Raw genomic sequence first — 20436 nt, forward strand, 5'->3', positions numbered from 1 at the left:
GTCACAGGCACTTGTTAAAATGCCTTATTTATGATTTAAGAATATTTCTCTTGGTTTCTAAAAGATAACTTAAAAGACCTGAAATTTCAAATCTGTGCAAATGAAAAATTAACTGCTTAGTATCTCTTGAATGTGGTGGCAGCAAAGGGAATCCCTGCCAATTTTTTCCAGTTATTTTATATGTTTTTATTTTGAGATATAATACTAGTGTGTAGCTCAGTTCTGGCTTGGAAGCCATGTAGCTCTGAGTGGTCTTGAATTCCTGCCTCATCTTAATGAAGACTGAGATTACATGAATGATGTGACACACACTACCCCATATCAGCTCAGAATTGGAATTGGACCCGGAGTTCAGTGTATGTGGAGCAAGCCATTATCACCGAGACTCATCTCCAAGGCTTGTGAACACAGTGTGTGTGTGTGTGTGTGTGTGTGTGTGTGTGTGTGTATGTGTGTGTGTGTGTGTTTTGTTGTTATTCGTAGTACTCAGACAAGTGCTCTACTTATAAACTCCATCTGTGGCCTCTTTATTTCTTATATGCACTTATTGAACAGAAAATAGAGTTTGTGTCCCTGATACATCAAATTTAATTTAGAGCATTATGAGAGCATGACCGAGACTTCCCTGAGAGTGTCCAGCACAATCTCAGTAGTGATGCTCAATACGGGCTAATATAGTGAGTCTTGGCATATATTCACTCCACAATGCTGGGCTGATTCTTCACTGAGTGCCATTGTGGGTTGGTTTTTATCCTAAGAGAAGCCATTTCGGGGGAAGGAGCCTTACTTTTCTGTTGAAGACTGATCTCTTGGTCGTGGTGGAACATGTGGGGGAGCCACTGGGGAGGGCGCCTCCTTAAAAGTATCTGTGCCATTGTCTGAGTGGCTTTTGGAAAGAGGTCTGTAGGTCTGGGTCTTCGCAGCAGGGTGAGACTGAGCATTGTAGGGTGAGTTGTACAGACCTATCATGAAAAAGAGAAAAACCAACAAAACAAGCAGATAACTTGAAAGATGTGTTAAGGCTATGTTGGGCTATGTGAAACAGCCAATGGTTTTGAAAAATTATCAATAAGCATATTCATAATGTGTACATTAGAGGTGGTACATTGTTTATTAACTTATCAACATTAATTTATGAATTATCACTTATTAATTAGATATCAATTTGTCTTGCATGTAAGTACTGATTATAGTAAATTATCCATTATTGTAGGATTAATGAAAATTGAGGCTAGTTAGTAAAAATAAACTTACAGGTACTCAGCAAGGTTTCTTCCCAATCACAGAAACTAACACCTTAGGTAAACTTTCAGAGGAAGATTAAAATAGCAGCTAATACTTTGTAATACTGGTGTACAAAGGACAGCTGATGTGTTAATTGCAATCCACCAAATACAGGACATGCTGTATGCACAAGGTGCAGCTCCCACGTGGGACAGGGGAGTGTAAACCCTCCTGAACAAGCTGATGCAAGATGATGTGTGATTGAAAAAGAGTTTGTGGTAGTTAGTAAAATCCAATGGAGAGGACATAGCAAAAATTAAGGGATGTTTGAAGATAATGAGTGAGACACAGACTATGTTATGGATCTCGTGGGACTAGAGTTGGGCTTGAAGGGTTAGTTTTGGTGGCAGGAATAACATGCAAGACACAAAGATGTGGGTTATTAGGAAGTAGAGGGTGGTCATAGGCGTTTTTGCTGGCTGACTGAATGATAAAACTCCCTGGGCTCCTGGGTAACACAACTCAACATCAGCTTATTCGTTACCAGTGAGATGGAACCACTTCAATATTTAGAAGTCTATAAAAGTTCTGAGTTTCTCAAAGTCTCAATCTTGGCCTAAGTTTATCTCTGCTTGACTGTTCCTCTTATGTGCATTTGTTTCCTTGAGAAGTAACACTCAACAACACCTGAAGTATGTCCTGGTCAACTCCACAGTCAGACTTTAACTTGTGAGGTGAATCAAGGAGGTGAGTTTGGTAGAGCAGGGCAGGATGGGAATATTTATCTTAATGGACTTCCCCTAACTCGGAGATCACTTGATGTTTGGCTTTTTACCATTTTCTTTCTCCATTTTCTTTGGAGTTGAGCCGCAAACTCACCCAGTTAAAAGGCTGGTAGCTGGTCATCAGGTTTTAAGGAGGTGAGAGTCTCATGGAGTTTTCTTTTAGGGTGGAAAGAGGACCCTAAATAAGGACACAATCCTGGGCCTATGACTCGGTTGGGTACAATCTCCTGATGTGATATTTAGGAAAAACTGATAGAAGGGGACATATTTTTGGTGTCTCTCACACGAGTATGAAGACCACTCCACAAGAAACCAGCACATTCAAATACAAGTGGGAATGCCCAGAGCTGAAGTCATTCCATTGTGAGCACTGGGAACTCTGAGTCAGAAAAGTGGTCTGGCCAAGAGGGAGGTCTTTCACATCTTTCAATGAATGGTTCCATTTTGGAGCAAAAGCCTGGACATGGTCGTAAAACACTTTGCTTGACTTGTTTTGGGGGAATAGTATCTGAGAGGTCTTATGCAATGATAATCGGTCTTTCTGCTGATAAAAAGATCTTTCTTTTTGTTGTGTAACCAGGTCACAGTCTGTTCTTTCACTCTGTCCCTTCACACTGGTTAAACATTCCTGAAGCTGAGGATAAACCAACAGCTGGGGGTGGGGGGTGGGGGATGGATGACGCAGGACAGTGTTAGTTCCCATTTCCAGGGGGGAAAGGATCAATCTTTTGTTAGACATGCTCTGAGAAAGGAAGTAAGGCATCCTCCTCATCGCAGGAACTGACAACGTGGGGTGGTGGTGGGATGACGAGGGCTGGGGTTCTTCCGGACAGTGGAGTGTGATCAGTCATGGCAAGCGAGGAAAGCCGTCCTACCTGCATTGTATGTATAAGGAGTATTATACATGTCTGAGTCCTCATCTAGAAAATGAAACATAAACATGATAATCCAGACTCCTTGTCGCCAAGACAGCAGAAGGTCAGAAAAATGACAGAAACACACCAGCAAAAAAAAAAAAAAAAAAAAAAAAAAGCAATGTTTTTTTTCTTCTTCTAGCATATAACAGCACTTTGCATTTCCAAATATTGCACTCCAGGCCTCTGCAGAGTGAGCTTCTTATCTATAAAGTAATGTACATTTTTGCCCTGGTTACACACGAAAAACTGGTCCCTTGTCCTCATTTCCCTAGGCAGATTCTGTCTGCTGCGTCATAATTTTCCTTAAGTGCTTTTAAAGTTTATTGTCAACTGTACTGAGTGGGGGTCAGGAGAAGCCACTCCAGTCCCTCTTGTAGTAAGAAACAGACATGGGCAGACAGGCGCAGGGGTGGGTCTAGGTGTGCACAACACCCCAGTGTGGATGTAGACAGAGATCCAGAGGCAGAGGGCTAAGACCAGAACATGTGGTAACCTCCAAAGGACACACTCTTAGGAGGCTTCTTGAGAGCTCACGGTTAATGCAGAGGTGCACATCTTTGATTTAGGGGTAAAGGGAGAATAGGAGACATGCTGGAAAGAAGGGGCCAGCCATCACGTTTGCTGGGGGCTTGATGTTTTTGTGTGAAGAAAGAAGAAAGTCTATGCAAAGTTGAGTACATATATCCTTCAATCCATAAGCACTAGATAAAAAAGCAAAACAAAACAAACAATCCAGGGGAACATACATACCCGGCTTGTGTACCATGTGAATTTGTTTGAACATTGTCTTGTACCAGTCCTTCGGCCGGTCCACTGTCTGTCAAAGAGAACATCCAAGAATGATCAACCCTATCTGTTAGGTTTGGACTTAAGGCTGCTCAGGCCATGGTTCACCTGCTGTATGTAGGTGCTGTATGCTCTCTCTTTACCCTCACGGCTGCTATGAAATGAATGGCAGACACCCTGCTGTGACTGTCTGTGAGTCTATAATCCTCACTGCCCCAGAGTGGTTTTACCTGACACCCTAAGTAATCAGGGGCTATAGGAGGCACATTCTGAATGACGGACCCACATTATCAAAGGTTCTAATCTTTCCCCCTTCCCCTGCTACCGAGTATCTGAGACACCTTGACTGCAAGCATGTGCTATAGGTTACTTATCAGCTGTATAGCATGGGTCTGCCTTTTCTCCCTGAAGCCTTTAGCCTTGTGGGCCTGACCTGTCTTCAGAACCTCTACAATGCTGATGTCTAGTTATGATGTCATAACTCTTATAATAAATCTGCCTCAGTCCCAGACCCACAATCTAAGACTTCACACTCTCAAGTCAATACCCCCAAGGAAAGTCTTCACTGCTAATATTTGATATTTCCAACAGTAGATTTGCATTTCTACTATGACTCGATAGCAATTCCAGCAATTTATCCTGTTATTTATGCAGTATCTCATATTGAGTGAATTGGAACATTCTGTGTTATGGTTTTATTTATTCAATTCAGCTGTGCCCAGTTGTACATAGCCAATATTTGATGAAACATCAGCTCCTTTTCATTATTATTATTATTACTGTTGTTGTTGTTGTTGTTGTTAAGTGTATATGTCTGAAGCAAGGATTCTATATGTATCCTAAACTGGCCTTTAACTCATGTTCTATGTACCATGTGCTGAGATTACATGGATGTACCACGAGTAGCTTATTTCTGTCTGTCTGTCTGTCTGTCTGTCTGTCTGTCTGTCTGTCTCTCTCTCTGTGTGTATGTGTGTAGGACAGAGGTCAATCTCAGATGTTGTTCCTCAGAAGCGATCCTGTTTTTTGATAGGTTTCTCTCTGGGACCTGGGACTTACCAGTGAGGGTGGCATCCCCAAGGTTCCTGCTGTGTCCACCCTCCAGTTCTGGGATTACAAGTGTGTGCCACCATGCCTGGCTTTTTTTTTTTTTTTTTGGTTTTTCGAGACAAGGTTTCTCTGTGTAGCTTTGCGCCTTTCCTGGAGCTCACTTGGTAGCCCAGGCTGGCCTCGAACTCACAGAGATCCGCCTGGCTCTGCCTCACGAGTGCTGGGATTAAAGGCGTGTGCCACCACCGCCCGGCCTCATGCCTGGCTTTTTATGTGGGTGCTAGGCATGGAGCTCAGGTCTTCATGCCTGCCCAGCAGACATTTAACAGATCGATTTCCCTAGTCCTTCTTATTATTCTTAAAATTTTCTATTGAGTGTTCTGTGAAGACATTTAAAAATTTAATGAGGGCATATTTTTGACGCAAGCAGTAGATATTCTGATCAGCTTCAATGAAGACCAAATTAGCATTTACTAATCTAAGTGACTAAGATACTGAACATATCAGACAGTGCACAGTCATAGAGCATATATATAAAAGTGTGGCTATGAGTTCAAAACTTCTATGACAAGACATTGGAGTATATACAACTTTCGCCTTGCTAAATTATAAACTATGTGATGGTAGGCATTCCTTATGTGTGCCAGGCTTTAGGTGTGATAGGAGCAGCAGGTTACAGTACAAATAGGAAACTAATGTTCAACTTACATTATTAAACATCAATCAAATCTTTGAGCCTTTAGTTACTACTTAATGCTTTCTAGAAATAGGCATATGAGAAACTTATGTATCTCTTCTTTTCTTTGGGTGTATGTGGGAGGGCATATGCATGTGTGTACAGGTGCGCATGCCCATGTGAGCATGTAGAAGCTAGAGGTAGATGTCAGACATCCTCCTCTCAGACTCTCTGCCTTGTTTTCTTGAGTCAGGGTCCCTCACGATGTGTGTCAGGGGGCTTAGGATAGTCCTTCCACTAGAACAAATCTCAGTAACTGCACACAGCATGGGAACTCCAACATCTGTGGAGGGCAGTACTGGGCAAGCCTAGCGTATCAGATGCAACTCTGTCTTACAGGCTGTGAAAACATACATTCTAACCGTAGCGCAACAATTTGCTCAGCAAGATAGATCTTCATCTCAACTATATCAGAGCTAGTTGGGCCAGAAGTTAACCATTCTGTGCACAGGCAACTTAAAAAGCATCAGATTTTCTGAGGTCATTGCCCTGATTTAAAAGATTGGTTAGGTTATAGTGTGTTTGGTCAGTGTCTCTGGGAAGTCTGCTCTTTTCCTAGGAGAAATCCTGGGGTCGGGGGCTCTGTTGGGGGAGGGGAAACTGTGGTTGGGTCTGGATGTAATGTATGAGAGCAGAATAAAAAAAAACCAATGGTTAGGACTTGTAAGAGTGGAAACTGTATGATATTTTATACTCCGATTTTTATGTATGTGGCCATTGAATTTTTCACCTAGAAACTGTTAGGCAGTATTTACATTTATTTTGACTCTGGAAGTAGACAATTCTGACAGTCACTAGAGATGTGGGAACCACATATGCATCGTAGGCTTCTTCTGCAATGGGGGCTTGAGGGTGTCGTTGATTAACTGTATGGCCAAATGATGGGAACTGGTGTCGGGGGTTATCTACAAAGAGGCAGGAATCTGCTGCTTGCTGGCTCAAACAGAATACTGGAACATGAGGGTTGGGGCTGAAGTCAGTAAGGTGCCTGCCATGTGCGTATGACAACCTGGGTTCCTATTTCTGGCGCCTGTGTAAAAAGCTGGGCATGGGTAGTGGGCCCCTGTAACACCAGCACTAAGGATGCAGAAACAGCTTAGCTTTGATGAGAAAGCCCGGACAGCCATTGAGGAGTATACCCAGGTTTGACCCCTAGCCTCTCCATGTCCACATACATGCACACACACACAAACATGTACACACACACAATACTTGAACATATATCTTTAGGGACCATTTATTTTTCTGAAGGCGGTTTTCTCTTTCACTACGCTTTGTTCCTATTCTACCTTTATGCTACTAGAGCAGCAGCAACAAAAGTAACACACAGCCGTGTGTAAAAACAGTTTTCTCACTGTACCTGGACACAGCCAATGAGGACAGGGAGGCCGAAAAAGGAAGTTGTGTCGCTGTATATGGCCAGGCACCATGACAGACAACATTGTTGTCTACACTTGCCAGAGGGCCTATATCAGGCAGGATCTCACAGTTATGCCATCTGTTAGCTTTATATGGTGAGTACAGAGAAGCCAGGAGATGCCCGGTCAGCTGGCAGAGCCATTCGGAAGCTGGCGAAGCAGAGACTTGCAACCTCAGTGTGCCTTTCTGAAAGAAGGGCTGTGAGCCCTTTCTTTCCTTTAGCCAATGCCGTGTTGGAGCATGTCACGTCTCACACTGAGATTATGAATGCAGAAGTCCACAATTCGGGAAGTTTACCTTTGGATGTGTCCTTCAAAAGCATTTTGTGTAAGACTACCTAACTCCTGGGACTCTACTATGCAGCTATCATCCATGGCCTTATCAGAATAGGCTTCGACTTTCATCTTCTTCTAGTCATGAAACATCAGCACTGTATACTAATTTAACATGCAGACATTAAAAAACAGACATATTTTCTACATATAACACAACAATCCTATTCTACTTTTGCCCCGATAGCTCTAAAATAGCCAGACAACTGTTATATTTGGATTATAAGAAAGAAATACTGCATGTCACTTGACTAGCCAGGTTTCTTACCCAGTCTCTTGGGCTCTGAGCCCTGGAGATTCTTGTTACTGTTTTTAAGAATATGGCAGTAAAAGGCTGATGTAGACATCCCAGTCACAGGAGAAGAGGCACTTGGCAAAACTTTCTGTGTCTCAAATGGCACATTTGAGACAGTGCTGGTTTTAATGTACATACTGAGCAGGAAGCTGAGGCAAGTTGAGTCTGATAATCATTACCTTCTACACAAATGAGGAAAGGAAATAATCTTGGATATTCTTGGCCCAGGGGATGGCAGGATTCAACATTTATAAATACAGGTCTATACTTGGATGTGTGATTCGTAAGGCTGCAAAGTAGTAAACATGAACAGGATCCCTCTTATAAAGTTTTAAAGGTCCGAGCAAGTTACATGGAAAAAACCAGGGTTCCTTTTAAGGAACTTCTGCAGTGGCTAATAATTCACTTTCAATTTCTTATAAGGGAAATTAGCATCACACGCTTAGTGGATATATGTGATTGCTTATCCTTTGGCATGCTTTTCATTTAGCAGAAGACAATATAAACTTTTAATATTAATTGAGTTTTATTTATCATCTCCAACATCTTAGATTTTTCCTCAAAAACTTAACAAAGCAAAGACTTGCAAGTCAAACATTACAGATTAAAAAAATCTGTAGGTTAAAAAGAATGGGTCACATTAACTAACATGTCCATTTTTACACATCATTTACTAACTTAAAAACACATCTATCGGTTTTCAGATGAAATCTTTCAGACAGGGTCTGCAATTGCACACACAGAAAGCAATGAGCTCTTAGGTTTTGTGTATACTGTGTCTCAAGGACTAACAGGCAAAATCCATGACACCATCCCTGTCTGAGTCATTAGCCCATCATTAGCATGGGAAAATTCAATTTTAGTCATTTTGAGTCAGAAATTCTGGAAGGCAAACACTGTCAAAACTCTGCCATCAGAAACATACAGCTGTCATAAAACGGAGCGGCTTAGTCACAAGCCCTGGGATTTTTCCTGTCACTTAAATACGACCATCATCATTCCAACACAGACTTTTCAAGCTTTATCAGTTACATGCAACATCCTTAACAATCTGAGAAGTCTAAATCCCAAGCGCATGCTATACGGATATACTTTTTTTGGCTTCAGCTACAATGCCAATGCCAAGAATAATCAATGCTGAACTCACGTCTGTATGTAAAACATGATCACTGCAAACTCAAAGACGACTCCTACTTGGTCTTCGATTGTTTTCAAAGCTTTCCTGTCTCACCACTTCGCATTCTTTTGCCGGGTCCCTCACTGTCCCTGGCTCCCTGTGTTTCCATTCAGGGGAAGCTGCTCTTGGCAGTGTCTTCTCAGTCCTTGGTGAGGGTACACAGGCCACGTCCATCCAGCTAGAGCTCCCTCCTCTCACCCCCACCAAATTCACCTGTAAAGACGCCGTGGCTCGCATCCTGGCTTCCCGGTCTTCCTCCTCTGCTACCACAGACCTCCTCTGGCAGTGGATGTGGTCAGCACACAGCTGCCTGCCTAGGCTCTGCTGCTGCTGCTGCTGCTGCGGAGCGTTGCCAGAAAGGGCTGCCCCGGCACACTGAGTAACGCTTTGGCAGAGTTTAAAGACTTAAAAAAAAAATGCCCTCAACACTTGGACTTAGCATCCAGGGAGCTCTCAGCAAGGCTCAGCTGAGAGGGACTAGCAAATGCTCCCCCCCCCTTTTTTTTTCCACAGACAGCTTTTCCTTCCCATGATATTACCTCCCTTCTCTACAGTCATCTCACCTCCCAAGTCCCAGTTCACAGTTTCCCATCCCCTGGTGTGAACTCACATCCATTTCAAGAAACAAATCACTTGCCTTTTTTACAGTGCATGTGGGAATTGGATGCTGTGAAAGGACTCACTCACTTCACCCCCTTCCCCCCTTTTTCTCTCTAGGCTTTACCTCTCCTTGATAGAAAGTTAAGAACAGAGTGTTATTATTTAACAAACCCACATTTTCATGATTTTACATTCAAACGGAGAGACAAGCTTGCGTAGCTGTCTTTGCTCCCTGATTTTCTTCCTCTGCCACACAGCGTGGTATTCATGGGAGCGCCGAAGGCTCAGAGGACAGTCTTCATGATATAAGACCCCAGGAATGCACAGCAGCGTGCACAATCCATCCTTTGTGGTGCTCATGTGCAGACCCAGAAAGATGCACATGCTAGCATGGCTTACCGTCCTAATGGCCGTGGGGATGCCGGACTCGTCCACAGGGCCGATTCCCGGGTAATGAGGGGCTTTGATCACTGTTACCCTCTTCTCTTCCTCTGAGGATCTGTAGAGTGGGATGGAGCCTCCCATGGTGCCATCCAGAGACTGGGCATGCTGGGAATATGCCTCTGCAGAATCTGTGTGGAACATACAGTGACATGGAACACACCGGATGCACAGACTATAAATTAATGGTGCCTCTTGTACCTTGATTGCCAACCATCATAAGATCCACATTTCTACCTCTGTGCCTTTTCGCGTATTTACCCCATCTCCTTCAGAAGTGGGTATTACATATATGTATGGATCAAGCCCTCACCATTTTACAGCGAAGGGTGAGAGGAAGAATATTTGCTGAATGATGAGTGCAGCCATGTTGAGAAGAAATCTTAGCGGGACGGGATGGGTGGGGGGAGACGGACGGACAAAAGTCACCTTTATAGATGAGGGGGCAGAAGCTGAAAGAAACCTAGTAACTTTACTCAGGTCGTTAGTCACACATGATTCTTGTGAAGCTGCTGACTGCCTTTTGAGGGAGTAGTGAGAGGTTATTTCAGCGAGGCACTAGGATTATTTATCCAAAGAAACGATTCCGTAAAAATAAATGGAAAATGAAAGTCAGTTAATTTTTTTTTTTAGATCAAGATATACACTAGCAACTGAAGGCTTGTGGGTAAATAAGTGCTTTTCAGTGATTACAATTTATTGAATTTTATTTAATATTGTTGGTTTTATGGTAAAAACACCCATACCATAGCTTTTTATCTTGAGACTGACAATTAATTGTCTTAAGGACTAAAGTTACAGGAGGCTTATTAAATTTCCATCTTCATGTTAATGTTATGAACCTCTGGAATAATTTCAGTCACATCATACAAAAGTGATATGACTTCTGCTGTTTGAAATTTCAGAACTTGGTGAGCAGAACTGAGTCTTCATTTAGGCTCTGTGTGACCTGCTTTAGCTCGTCTGTCTCTGGGCTCTTTTCTGTGGAAGCTTAAAAATTCTTATGTTGATTTGTTGATTATATTTATATATATATATATATTTGTTGATTATATTTATATATTCATAGGTGTGTGTAGGGTTCATTTTCATACACATACATAATTTATAATTAAAATTTATATCATGTATAGATAGTATAATGAACTTTTATACCATACATATACATGTATTTTTTTTATGAGGATGTTGTGTAAAGCATTATAAATAAGCATTTTAAGACTTTGACTTATTTTCACATAGGTACTTAGCATTATGTTCTCTCTAGGCTGATATCCATTGTATCATTGTAACTGTTATAATTAAGGCCATTTCCAACTTAGTTTGCAACAGAAAAGCATTTTGAGGCATTTTTGAATTGAATGGATGAGTCTGGAAATGGAATTACTTCATGTGTCATTGATTAGTCATACAAATCCTGTGTACCCAAGCTATTCTAAATGAAGTCACAGTGTGTTATTTCACTCTGGTTGACTTTTTAATTCCTCAAAGCCCTTGATGTGATAGCCACAATGCTAGACTTTTGTCAGCAACCAAGGTTTTCTGAACAGATAGGATGTGCCACAGTCCTAGCCTAAGAAACAGCATCAAGTCTGTCTTCATGCAGAGTTCATGGGACGGTACAAACACACAGCATGTGCAATGAAAGCCAGATCTTTTTATATTTCTCTTATATGGCCCACAAACTGTTAGGTTTGCAAGCCTTTGTCTTTGATGAAATCTAAAGTTCACCTAGGGCAGAGTAGAACTGTAAATTCCACTCTCATCATTGCCTTGGCCAGCTGGAATTTGTTCAATGTTTATACAGGAAATTTCTTTCCATGTTAAACAGTTTATGTGTAAAATCTACTCACTGGTTAGGTCTAAAGTCAAAGCCTGCCTCTATTTGAATATTTATACAAAATGGGGAAAACTGTTCACTAAGACAGGCAATGGGATAAAGAGTCTATTTAATGATTATTTAGTAAAATGTTATGGCTGAAATAATTTAGGAAGTTGCATTTTCATGTATAATAAAGCATAGTTACATTACAAAATCTTGAAATAGTGGAGTCTCTTATAAAACTGAGCTGTGGACTGGTTGTCAAAGAGAGAAATTTGGCACAAGCAAGCTCTTCTTTCTTACACTTTAAAAGGAGATCATTACAAGCTTCACAAATGGCTCCCAGGAGTAGCATTAGAAAAGGCACAAGTATATCTAGACTCCTCTTTAACGAGTCCCATGACTATATTTAAAATCTTATAGAAGTTTTGTTGACCATAGAAGCTGAGTTCTACCATGAGTGGGCTTGAGATCCACAGAAAGTGTTCTTTAGTAAACTCGTGGCGTATTTGTTCAGTTCAGAGTCAATGTACGAAGAAGGAGGCAAGGGGTCTACTACCAACTATGGAATGGCGCACAGTTCTGTGTTCTAGATTTTTCTCTCCGTTGCTGACCTGTAGTGGCTGCAAGATGGGTCATCTCTCTTTTTGAGGGGTTTGTGTAGGTATGCTCTCCTTAGCATCCTTTCTGCTCTGGAGTTCTGAAAACTTTCTAGGTTCTCAATATCATGGAAACATTTTCAACCCAACTTCACATAATGGTTCAATTAGGTAACATTTTTCATGCAACTTTTTGGAATTTTTACATTGAATTTTTAGCAACAAAGAAATAGTTGTTACATTATTTTTAAACTATGCTAATATATTTTGCTACATAAGAATGTTTCTATCTTTGTATAGCTCAGGACTTTTCCAGGAGTCTCTAAAGTGTTCACAAGACCCACAAAATTATATGCTTAAAGTTTTGAAATGAACTTTTATATGTTTATTGTTTATATAAAAACATGTAAAATCTATATGTTAGGTCTAAAATCAAGGCCAATCTATACTTGGATATTTATATTTTTTTAATTGGTAGAATGGGGAAAACTGTGTTCACGAAACAAGCAATGGGACAAAGAGTCACACTTAATGATTATTTAGGAAATAATCATTTTTTATTGGAGGACTATAACAAAAATTTTTAATTAAATTTATATATTTTATTTTATGGAAGAGTGCTTTGTTTATGTGTATGTATGTATACCACATGTATGCTCGGTGTCCTCAGAGGTCAGAAGAGGGTGTCAGATCCCTTGGAACTGGAGGCACAGATGGTTGTGAATCATCATTTGGGTGTTGGGAATTGAGCCTAGGTCTTCTGGAAGAGCAACCAATGACCTTAACCACTGAGCAATCTTCCCAGAAACAAGGGCTATATGTCTTTGCTTAATTCTTAATTTCCAAAGGGTCAAGAACTTGTCTCTATAAATTGTAGAATCTTCACTGAAGAGAGTTCTCCCTTGCTTCCCGCTGCCCCAATGTGGACTGATGGCCTTCAAACCTCAGTTTGATAGTTTATGACAGTGTGATCCAGGACTTCATGGTGTTACTGTACCCTATCCCATCTCACACTGTTTTCATTGTCAAACAATTTTTTTTACAGCCTAACTAAAGAACATTCTAGAACGAAAGTTCTTCCATGAAGGAACGAGCCACCTCAATAGAAAAGTGCTCCATTAATGTTTTCTGGGTCCTAAAGCTCCCCGTTCTCTCACTAGGCATTTTTTCGTTCTTTCTACCCCATCACTTAAATGTCAACTAGCATTTTCCAGGCTTAGCCACAGATGGAATTATTACCTCCAAATAGCAAGGGACCTCTTTTCTACAATGTGTGTGCCCTTCTTCCCACCTTAGGGTCGCCAGAGAGTGGTGTTGGTCACTCCTGCCTCAACTTTGCTACCTTATATTTTTCTCTTGCGGTAGATAGTTGTCACATGAAAGCGGTCGTGGAAATCGTGACTGCGGTACTTACCCAGCGATCTGCCATGCTGCATGATAATGCTGGAGTGGAGTGAGGCTGGAAGGGAGTATGCGGAAGGGGAAAACGGCCTTTGATAGTAACTCACTGGACTCACAGCGCCACCAGAGTTGCCATTGATGGTTATCTGGCTCTGAGAAAAGCACATGGGCCCTGTTATAGCACATGGTTCCCTGCAAACGTCACCCCTTTAAATGACAGCAGGCGTTTCCAACGACAGGTCAGTAATCAACGACAAGGCTTTTATTTATCTTGAAAACTGCTGTCAGAGGGCCAAAGTACTTTTTTATTTTCAGTTTTCTCCATCTTATCCTTTATTTGTTATTCTTTTATATTATCAGAGGGCATGGGAAATGGTTAAGAAAAGTGAGAGCAGCCAGCCAGCCAGCGGGCACACCACTCTGCCTTTAGAGGTGCCACCAACAGGGGTCACTGCGGAGCAAATGGGGGAGGATGACTGAGCTCTCACAACCTGGCCTTAAGTAGTCACAACTCCCTCACATTGTTTTGCTTGGTGGACTTGAAATGAATGCTCTCTGACAGGAGGGGAGGGGCTGGTTCACAACTCAGTCAGAACACCCTCTAATGAATCCGTGTTTCCAAAACAAGGTGACTAACACAGAAGGCAATGGTTGGACTTATGAGTCATGAAATGACCTATTCTAGCAATCACATACCTGGTTAAAGCATTGTAAAGATGTTAAAACCCTGGCTTCTCCCTACTTCAACTTTACTTGGCATTCTGATTTCTAATTAACTGGGTTACTTGTTTACAGCTGAATATTTTCTATGTCTAATGCTACCTGAAGCTTCTCCTTGAGACAGCCACGCATGTGCTTCTTTTGTAGTTGTTAAAACATGCAACTTGGCATTGATGACCTAGTAGGTAGCCAGAGGACACATGTTGTGACTGAGTTGAATCAGCTGAGATCATAGAAGTTGAACTCAGGACTATCTTAACATAGTCCTCAGTTCATAGTCCATTGAGCATGATGCAAACTGAATAATGCATGCAAATGAGATAAAACATTAGTAAGAATATTTAGTTAAAATAACAATACAGATAAGTACATACAGACATGCATATGCACAGACATAGAGACTCATAACTTACAAACTTTTTTACTTTTTTTTTAAAAACAAAATAAACTTCAGTTATGTAAGTATGGAACACAGCAGGTGAGTGGGTGTATATTTATGACCTCACTCTAAGATTATTATGCTTTCAAATGATCCAGAAGAAAGCTAATTTATTTAAAAGTCTTATCACATAAGTCCTAAAATCAATAAATATTCAATTATAAGGATTATACTCAAATATTTATTTAAGCTATTAGACAAATTCTCTTATTTTGTGACCAGCCACATATTAAGGACCCTTTGAATTGGACATTTAAACAAGTATAAAGCACAGAATGGACCAGTACTTCAGAGCTTTTACATAACTCTGTTGAACAACCTACAAATATTTTTTTTCTTTTCCTAAATCAACTTTGATGTGTTATAATAATGGATGTAAAAAACAATATTTTTTACTAAACACTAAGGTTTTTTAGTACAGTTGAGTATCCCTTATCCAATTTCTTAGGGGCAGAAGTATTTCAAACTTCACACAGTTTTGGATGTGGGATGTTCATGAATACATATGACATATCTTTTGGGAGGGATGGGTCTCAAGTCTAAATATAAAATTAGTTTATTTTAATAGACAATTTATACATATAGTCTGAAGGTAATTTTATAAAACATAATCAGTGCCCTTGAGGTTTTTTTTTAAATTTATATATTTTAGGTATATGGGTACTTTGTCTGGCTGTATGTCTGCACACCAGAAGCGGGCATCAGATCCTATTATAGGTGAGCTGCCATGTGGGTGCTGGGAATTGAACCAGGGTCCTCTGTAAGAGCAGCCAGTGCTCTTAACCACTGAACCATTTCTCCAGTTCCTGAGGTTTGGTTTTTTTTTTTTTTTTTAAATCACACATAAAGTCAGGTGTGGAATTTTAAACTTACAATGTCATGTCAATGCTTAAAATGTTTCCAATTTTGAAAAATTCTAGGATTTGGATATTTGGATTAGGGATATCAAACCTATATAATACTTAGGAAATGTGAATTAATTTGATGGCTTCAATAGCACCAATTAGAGATAAAAGAATAAACATTGAGAGCAGATTTTTTATCATATTAATTTAAATACCTTATGGAAAAGTCAGGTGCAATAAACTGATAATTGGGACTAGTTTCAGTTACAGGCACCTCGATGGTGTACAAGATTTTATATATTATATACAAGACATATAAGTGAGGATCCAAAAGGGCCTTAACTAAGGAAACCTTTTTTGTTGAAGGTCCTGTTAAAATTCCTTAAAATTGTTAAAAGATGTAAAACAAAACAACAAAATAAAACCCTTTTCCCAACACATAGGACATGGGAGGGTCCCATACCTCAGGCAGGTGGCTGGTCATCTGTGGCCAGGGGTTTGGTTGGGTTATTCCCAGAAAACAAATTTTGTATCCAGCCACTTGATGAATGCTAAGTCACCCCAATACCCCAAACAACTGAAAAGAGGTATTTTTTTTTTTAATTTTCTGTAGTTGTAGAAGTTAAAAAAAAAATATGGCTTGTGGCATTTCTCTGTGCCTTTGTCTTGACAGTATGTAGCAACAACAGAGTACAGATGTATTTTCCTTTGACAGGACCTATCAGGAGTTTATGATGGTAATAATTTCAGAAAGTTCTCTCTCTCTCTCTGCTCAAAGTTGTAGATGGTCAAAATTGTACATCCTTCCATGGAAGTCACAATCTCCTCATTATCAGTGACTGAGAATCTACGTGATAAAATTTAGCAGCATTTTAGCCATTCACTAGCCACTGACCAGTGACTGAATGAAAGGACAGGCATCATTTCGATGATATCATGTGTCTGGGAACTATTCATACCTTGCATAAATGAAAGAAAAATTGTTGAGATATGAAAGACAAAAATGTTTTCATGAATTTCAAAACTGGGATGGCTGAGGAAAAGCATCTCAAAGCAACTTCAGGCTAAATTTCTGTAAGATGGGCTAAGATGGTTTCTATCGTCCACTCCCACAGTGACAGGAGCACTCATCAGAGGCGTCAGTTTTCAAGCAGCTACCCACTACAAAGAACAATTAGTGCTATGCAGGCAGAATCACTCCTGGGAGAAAGTAGTGCACAAACTATTAACCCAGGACACAGTGATGTGAGTCTTAGAGGGAGGGTCATGTTCCAGGAATTAATGGTAAGTGACAATATTTGAAACATTTTGGACTTTCTCTATAACTTAAGCATAATGGAGGATGATAATCTACTTATTTACATTTCTGATACAGGGCCTTATAAGTAAACCACGTTATAGCTTATGAGCCACAGAAAAGCAGTAAATCAGAAGCAGATCATTTTAGAGTTACCATAAATAGCACCTGTGTGTAAGAAGGGAATACCGGGCGGTGGTGGCGCATGCCTTTAATCCCAGCACTCGGGAGGCAGAGGCAGGAGGATCTCTGTGAGTTCGAGGCCAGCCTGGTCTCCAAAGCGAGTACCAGGAAAGGCGCAAAGCTACACAGAGAAACCCTGTCTCGAAAAACCAAAAAAAAAAAAAAAAAAAAAAAGAAGGGAATACCAGTAAAAATTTTAGCACCAAGTGGGCTTAATGAGGATGACTCTGATAGCTTCCCCTAGCAGATGGTATAGAGTCGGTTCACTAATCAAAACCTATGCAAATAAAAATGTTCAAACAATGTAGCAAACAAGTGCAGTCCTTAAAAAATGGCAGAGGCAAAGGAAAGAAGAACAATTACATGTGTGGCAGCAGGGGTCGCTAAGGTGATGCCATCTGTCACAGCAGATCTCTGACCCCAAGTTGGGGATGGTGTCTCAGAGCAGTCAGTAGTGTCAGAGTTTCCCAGCTGAAGTTCAGCCAGAAGGGCTGTGGAGGACTCACTCTCAGATTGGGAGGAGTGCTCGCTCAGGGAAGAGTCTGTCCTGAGAGAGCCTGTGGCATGGCTGTGTATAAGGCTGTTCATGGCTAGGAAAGGATGTGTATATAAACAAAGGCCCTGGGCTGAAGGCAGGCAGGAAGACTCCAGATCATCAGGTGGTGGTGGTGGGCTGGAGCCACTGCCTGGTGAAAAAGTGGGGTGGTGAAAAGCGATCACAGACAGGCGTGGTGAAGAGGCATCTGGCGTGCTTCCTCTGTGTGTCTGTGAAGCATTTACCTCTAACACACGGGCAGTTAAGTGCTGATTTTCAAGCTGAGTTTGAGGGAGAAGAATAAGAAGAGGCAGTAGAAATCATTTAAATTAATAAGAACTTTACACCATGACAGAGAAGGTAGATCATCGTTGGCTTAATGTACAAACACTGAGGAAATGTATTCACACGGATTAGGTGGCAAACACACAGTATGGGAAAAAACATGGAAGCGTGAAGAACATGAATCCGGTGCATGTGGGAAAAAAGGCCCTTGTTCTGATAATATTGCAGTGCAAGCCTGGGTAAGGGTGAGAAAGCCTTGACAGGATGAGGATGGAACTTCCTCCTCAAAAGTTTTCATGTTTTGTCCTAGGGGACAATGAAATGCTATCAAGTTGTCTGCTCCTTGGCGGGATTTGTCTTTCAAGAAAAATCTTGGAGCCCAGTTCTTCCCATTGCTTCTCCACTGTCAAAATAAATCCCCAATATAAAACTGTTTGTCTTATTTTTTTTCCCTGACTTTAAGTTGATCAAACTAAAAACAACTACCTGGAGGGGGATGTGGTTTCTGTTCACTTTCTACTCACCAAATCTGTTCACTGGTTCACTATGAAATAGGAAAACAATTGTATCTTTAAATATGCTAGCAGTGTTAGCAATGGGGCTGATGTGCAAAAATAAATGAAAACAGCATCTACTATTGACAATGGTTAGAGTGGCCCTGGGTTAGCTGGAGCTACTGTTGGCACTGAGTCTCAAGAAAGGAGAAAGAAACGGAAAGGGAAACAAAAGGCTTAAGAACTCGAAACCTGCCTGAAACCCAGGAGTTTAAACACAAGGAAAGAACCACCCAAGCAAGGAGAGAAAAGAGGCACACCAAAAGTTTCTGTTGGCTTCTGTTACACCCTTGATGATGTCAGATGTGATGATGAGCATCCAACTCAATGAACAAGTAAAATGGAAGCGTTTGACTCATTTTCCTGCTTACCTAGAGGACATTTTCTTTTTTTTTTCTTTTGTTGTGTGGAGCGTCTGAGGATATAAGATGGCTACAAATATTATGGGATACTAGCACCAAGATAAGGGAATGAACGGGACTATATAAACTCTTAGATACTGCCTAGTCAAGATTTTTAATGGCACCAGTTGCTATTCATCGCCAACTATAATTTTCCAAATAGCTGATGTCATGTAGCCTGTTGGTCTTATTAAGGTCATATTTTTCTATCACTTTTAATTAAATACTGAAAAGTCCACTATTTTAAAAGGTTGGGTCATAGATCACTTAGGAATTTGCTGAAAACTATTTTTTCTTAGAAAAATATACTCATTCATATATGCATAAAGTTTTACATAAACTCTAAGGACTTATGGATATGCTGAAGTACATTCCTAACTGAAAAAAAATTAATTAGAGAAAAAAAAATCCAAGGAGGGATTAGGACATAGTTTTTCATTCTAGTTTTATTTAAGCTTAATGATGTTGTTTTTTTTTAGCAGATCCACTTAAAATGTGGCTTTTAAAGCTGTATATGCTTTAAAAAAACTCTCTAGATTTACCTGATAGAAATCTTTGTTACCATGACTTTAAAAATTTCAATAGGAATTTATCATCTGTATTAGTTGATGTTTGCAACTATAAATTTTATGGGAGGTGAAGTATGATATTTAACTATAGTCATTTTTATTTAATGCATTAAGTATTTCTTCAGGTCTGAAGGAATTCAGTCTAAAGCAGTCTTTGGAAAGTGCCAATAAAGCTGGCTAATAGAAAGCAGTTCCCCTAGGACAGTTTGCATAGATCATGATCATTTCACTTTTTCCTCCATGCCGAGTGACAATCCATGATAAATAAGGGAAATCACAAAAAGTCCTTAAGTTGTCCATTCAAATAAGACAGTTTTCCCTTTAAGATGGGAAAGACTTTGACTCTCACAGAGTTGACTTTTCATGTCTTTCAATCTGACGCATCAAAAGCTGAAGCATGTTCTCCCTGACATGGTCCTGGGTAATCTCACCATGACTGATTCTATGCACTTTCATACATGGAGGTGTTCGTCACACATTATTTATCCTTCCAAAGAGAATGACCATGGAAAACAGAACTATTTTCCATTCTTTCACTGCCTTCTGTCATGTTCATAATTTTGAGTCTTTATAGGTGTGTGTGTGTGTGTGTGTGTGTGTGCGCGCGTGTGCGTGTGTGTGTGCATGTGTACAGGTGACATTAAATACATGCCTCTTGATGAATCTTATCACCCTTAAAATTTCTGTAGCTGAAATGATATAGTCCCAGCATTGGTCAGCCACAGAAAGCTTTGAAATGCCATCCTGTCAAGATGCCAATGACTTTCTAAAGTATTAATTGAAATTCTTTTACATGACCCCGACCTCTATGTTAATGAAACACCCTCTAGACATGAGAGGAAAGAGGACCATCTGTGTGTGTGTGACACTGTTCCTGGGGAGACATGAACAGTCCTTTAATTACCCCAGATAGGGAAATGATGCCATATCAAAGTCTGGACATCCACTTGGTGAACCAATGAGATTCACTGGGGTTACTTACAGGAACAGAAGTGACTCAAAGACTCCTCTATCATCAAAAACC

General features: G+C 40.5%; 1 protein-coding gene across 50 annotated transcripts in view; it reads right to left on the reverse strand.

Moving 5' to 3' along the window:
• The window catches only part of Sorbs2 (sorbin and SH3 domain containing 2), a 206028-nt gene that overhangs the window by 55079 nt on the left and 130513 nt on the right, over positions 1-20436 (reverse strand). For 41 of the 50 annotated variants that reach the window (XM_076553416.1, XM_076553422.1, XM_076553424.1 and 38 more), the window contains 5 exons: positions 13598-13736; positions 9721-9893; positions 3677-3743; positions 2885-2929; positions 788-962 (listed from right to left, as the gene is read on the reverse strand). In XM_076553416.1, coding sequence (XP_076409531.1) covers positions 788-962; positions 2885-2929; positions 3677-3743; positions 9721-9893; positions 13598-13736 — 599 coding nt within the window. Of the gene's footprint in view, positions 1-787; positions 963-2884; positions 2930-3676; positions 3744-8934; positions 9597-9720; positions 9894-13597; positions 13737-20436 lie in introns of those variants that run through there. The other 9 variants (XM_076553419.1, XM_076553417.1, XM_015998041.3 and 6 more) reach the window with 2 other exon arrangements.

This window comes from Peromyscus maniculatus, chromosome 17 (assembly GCF_049852395.1).
Source record: "Peromyscus maniculatus bairdii isolate BWxNUB_F1_BW_parent chromosome 17, HU_Pman_BW_mat_3.1, whole genome shotgun sequence".
Lineage (NCBI taxonomy): Eukaryota > Metazoa > Chordata > Mammalia > Rodentia > Cricetidae > Peromyscus > Peromyscus maniculatus.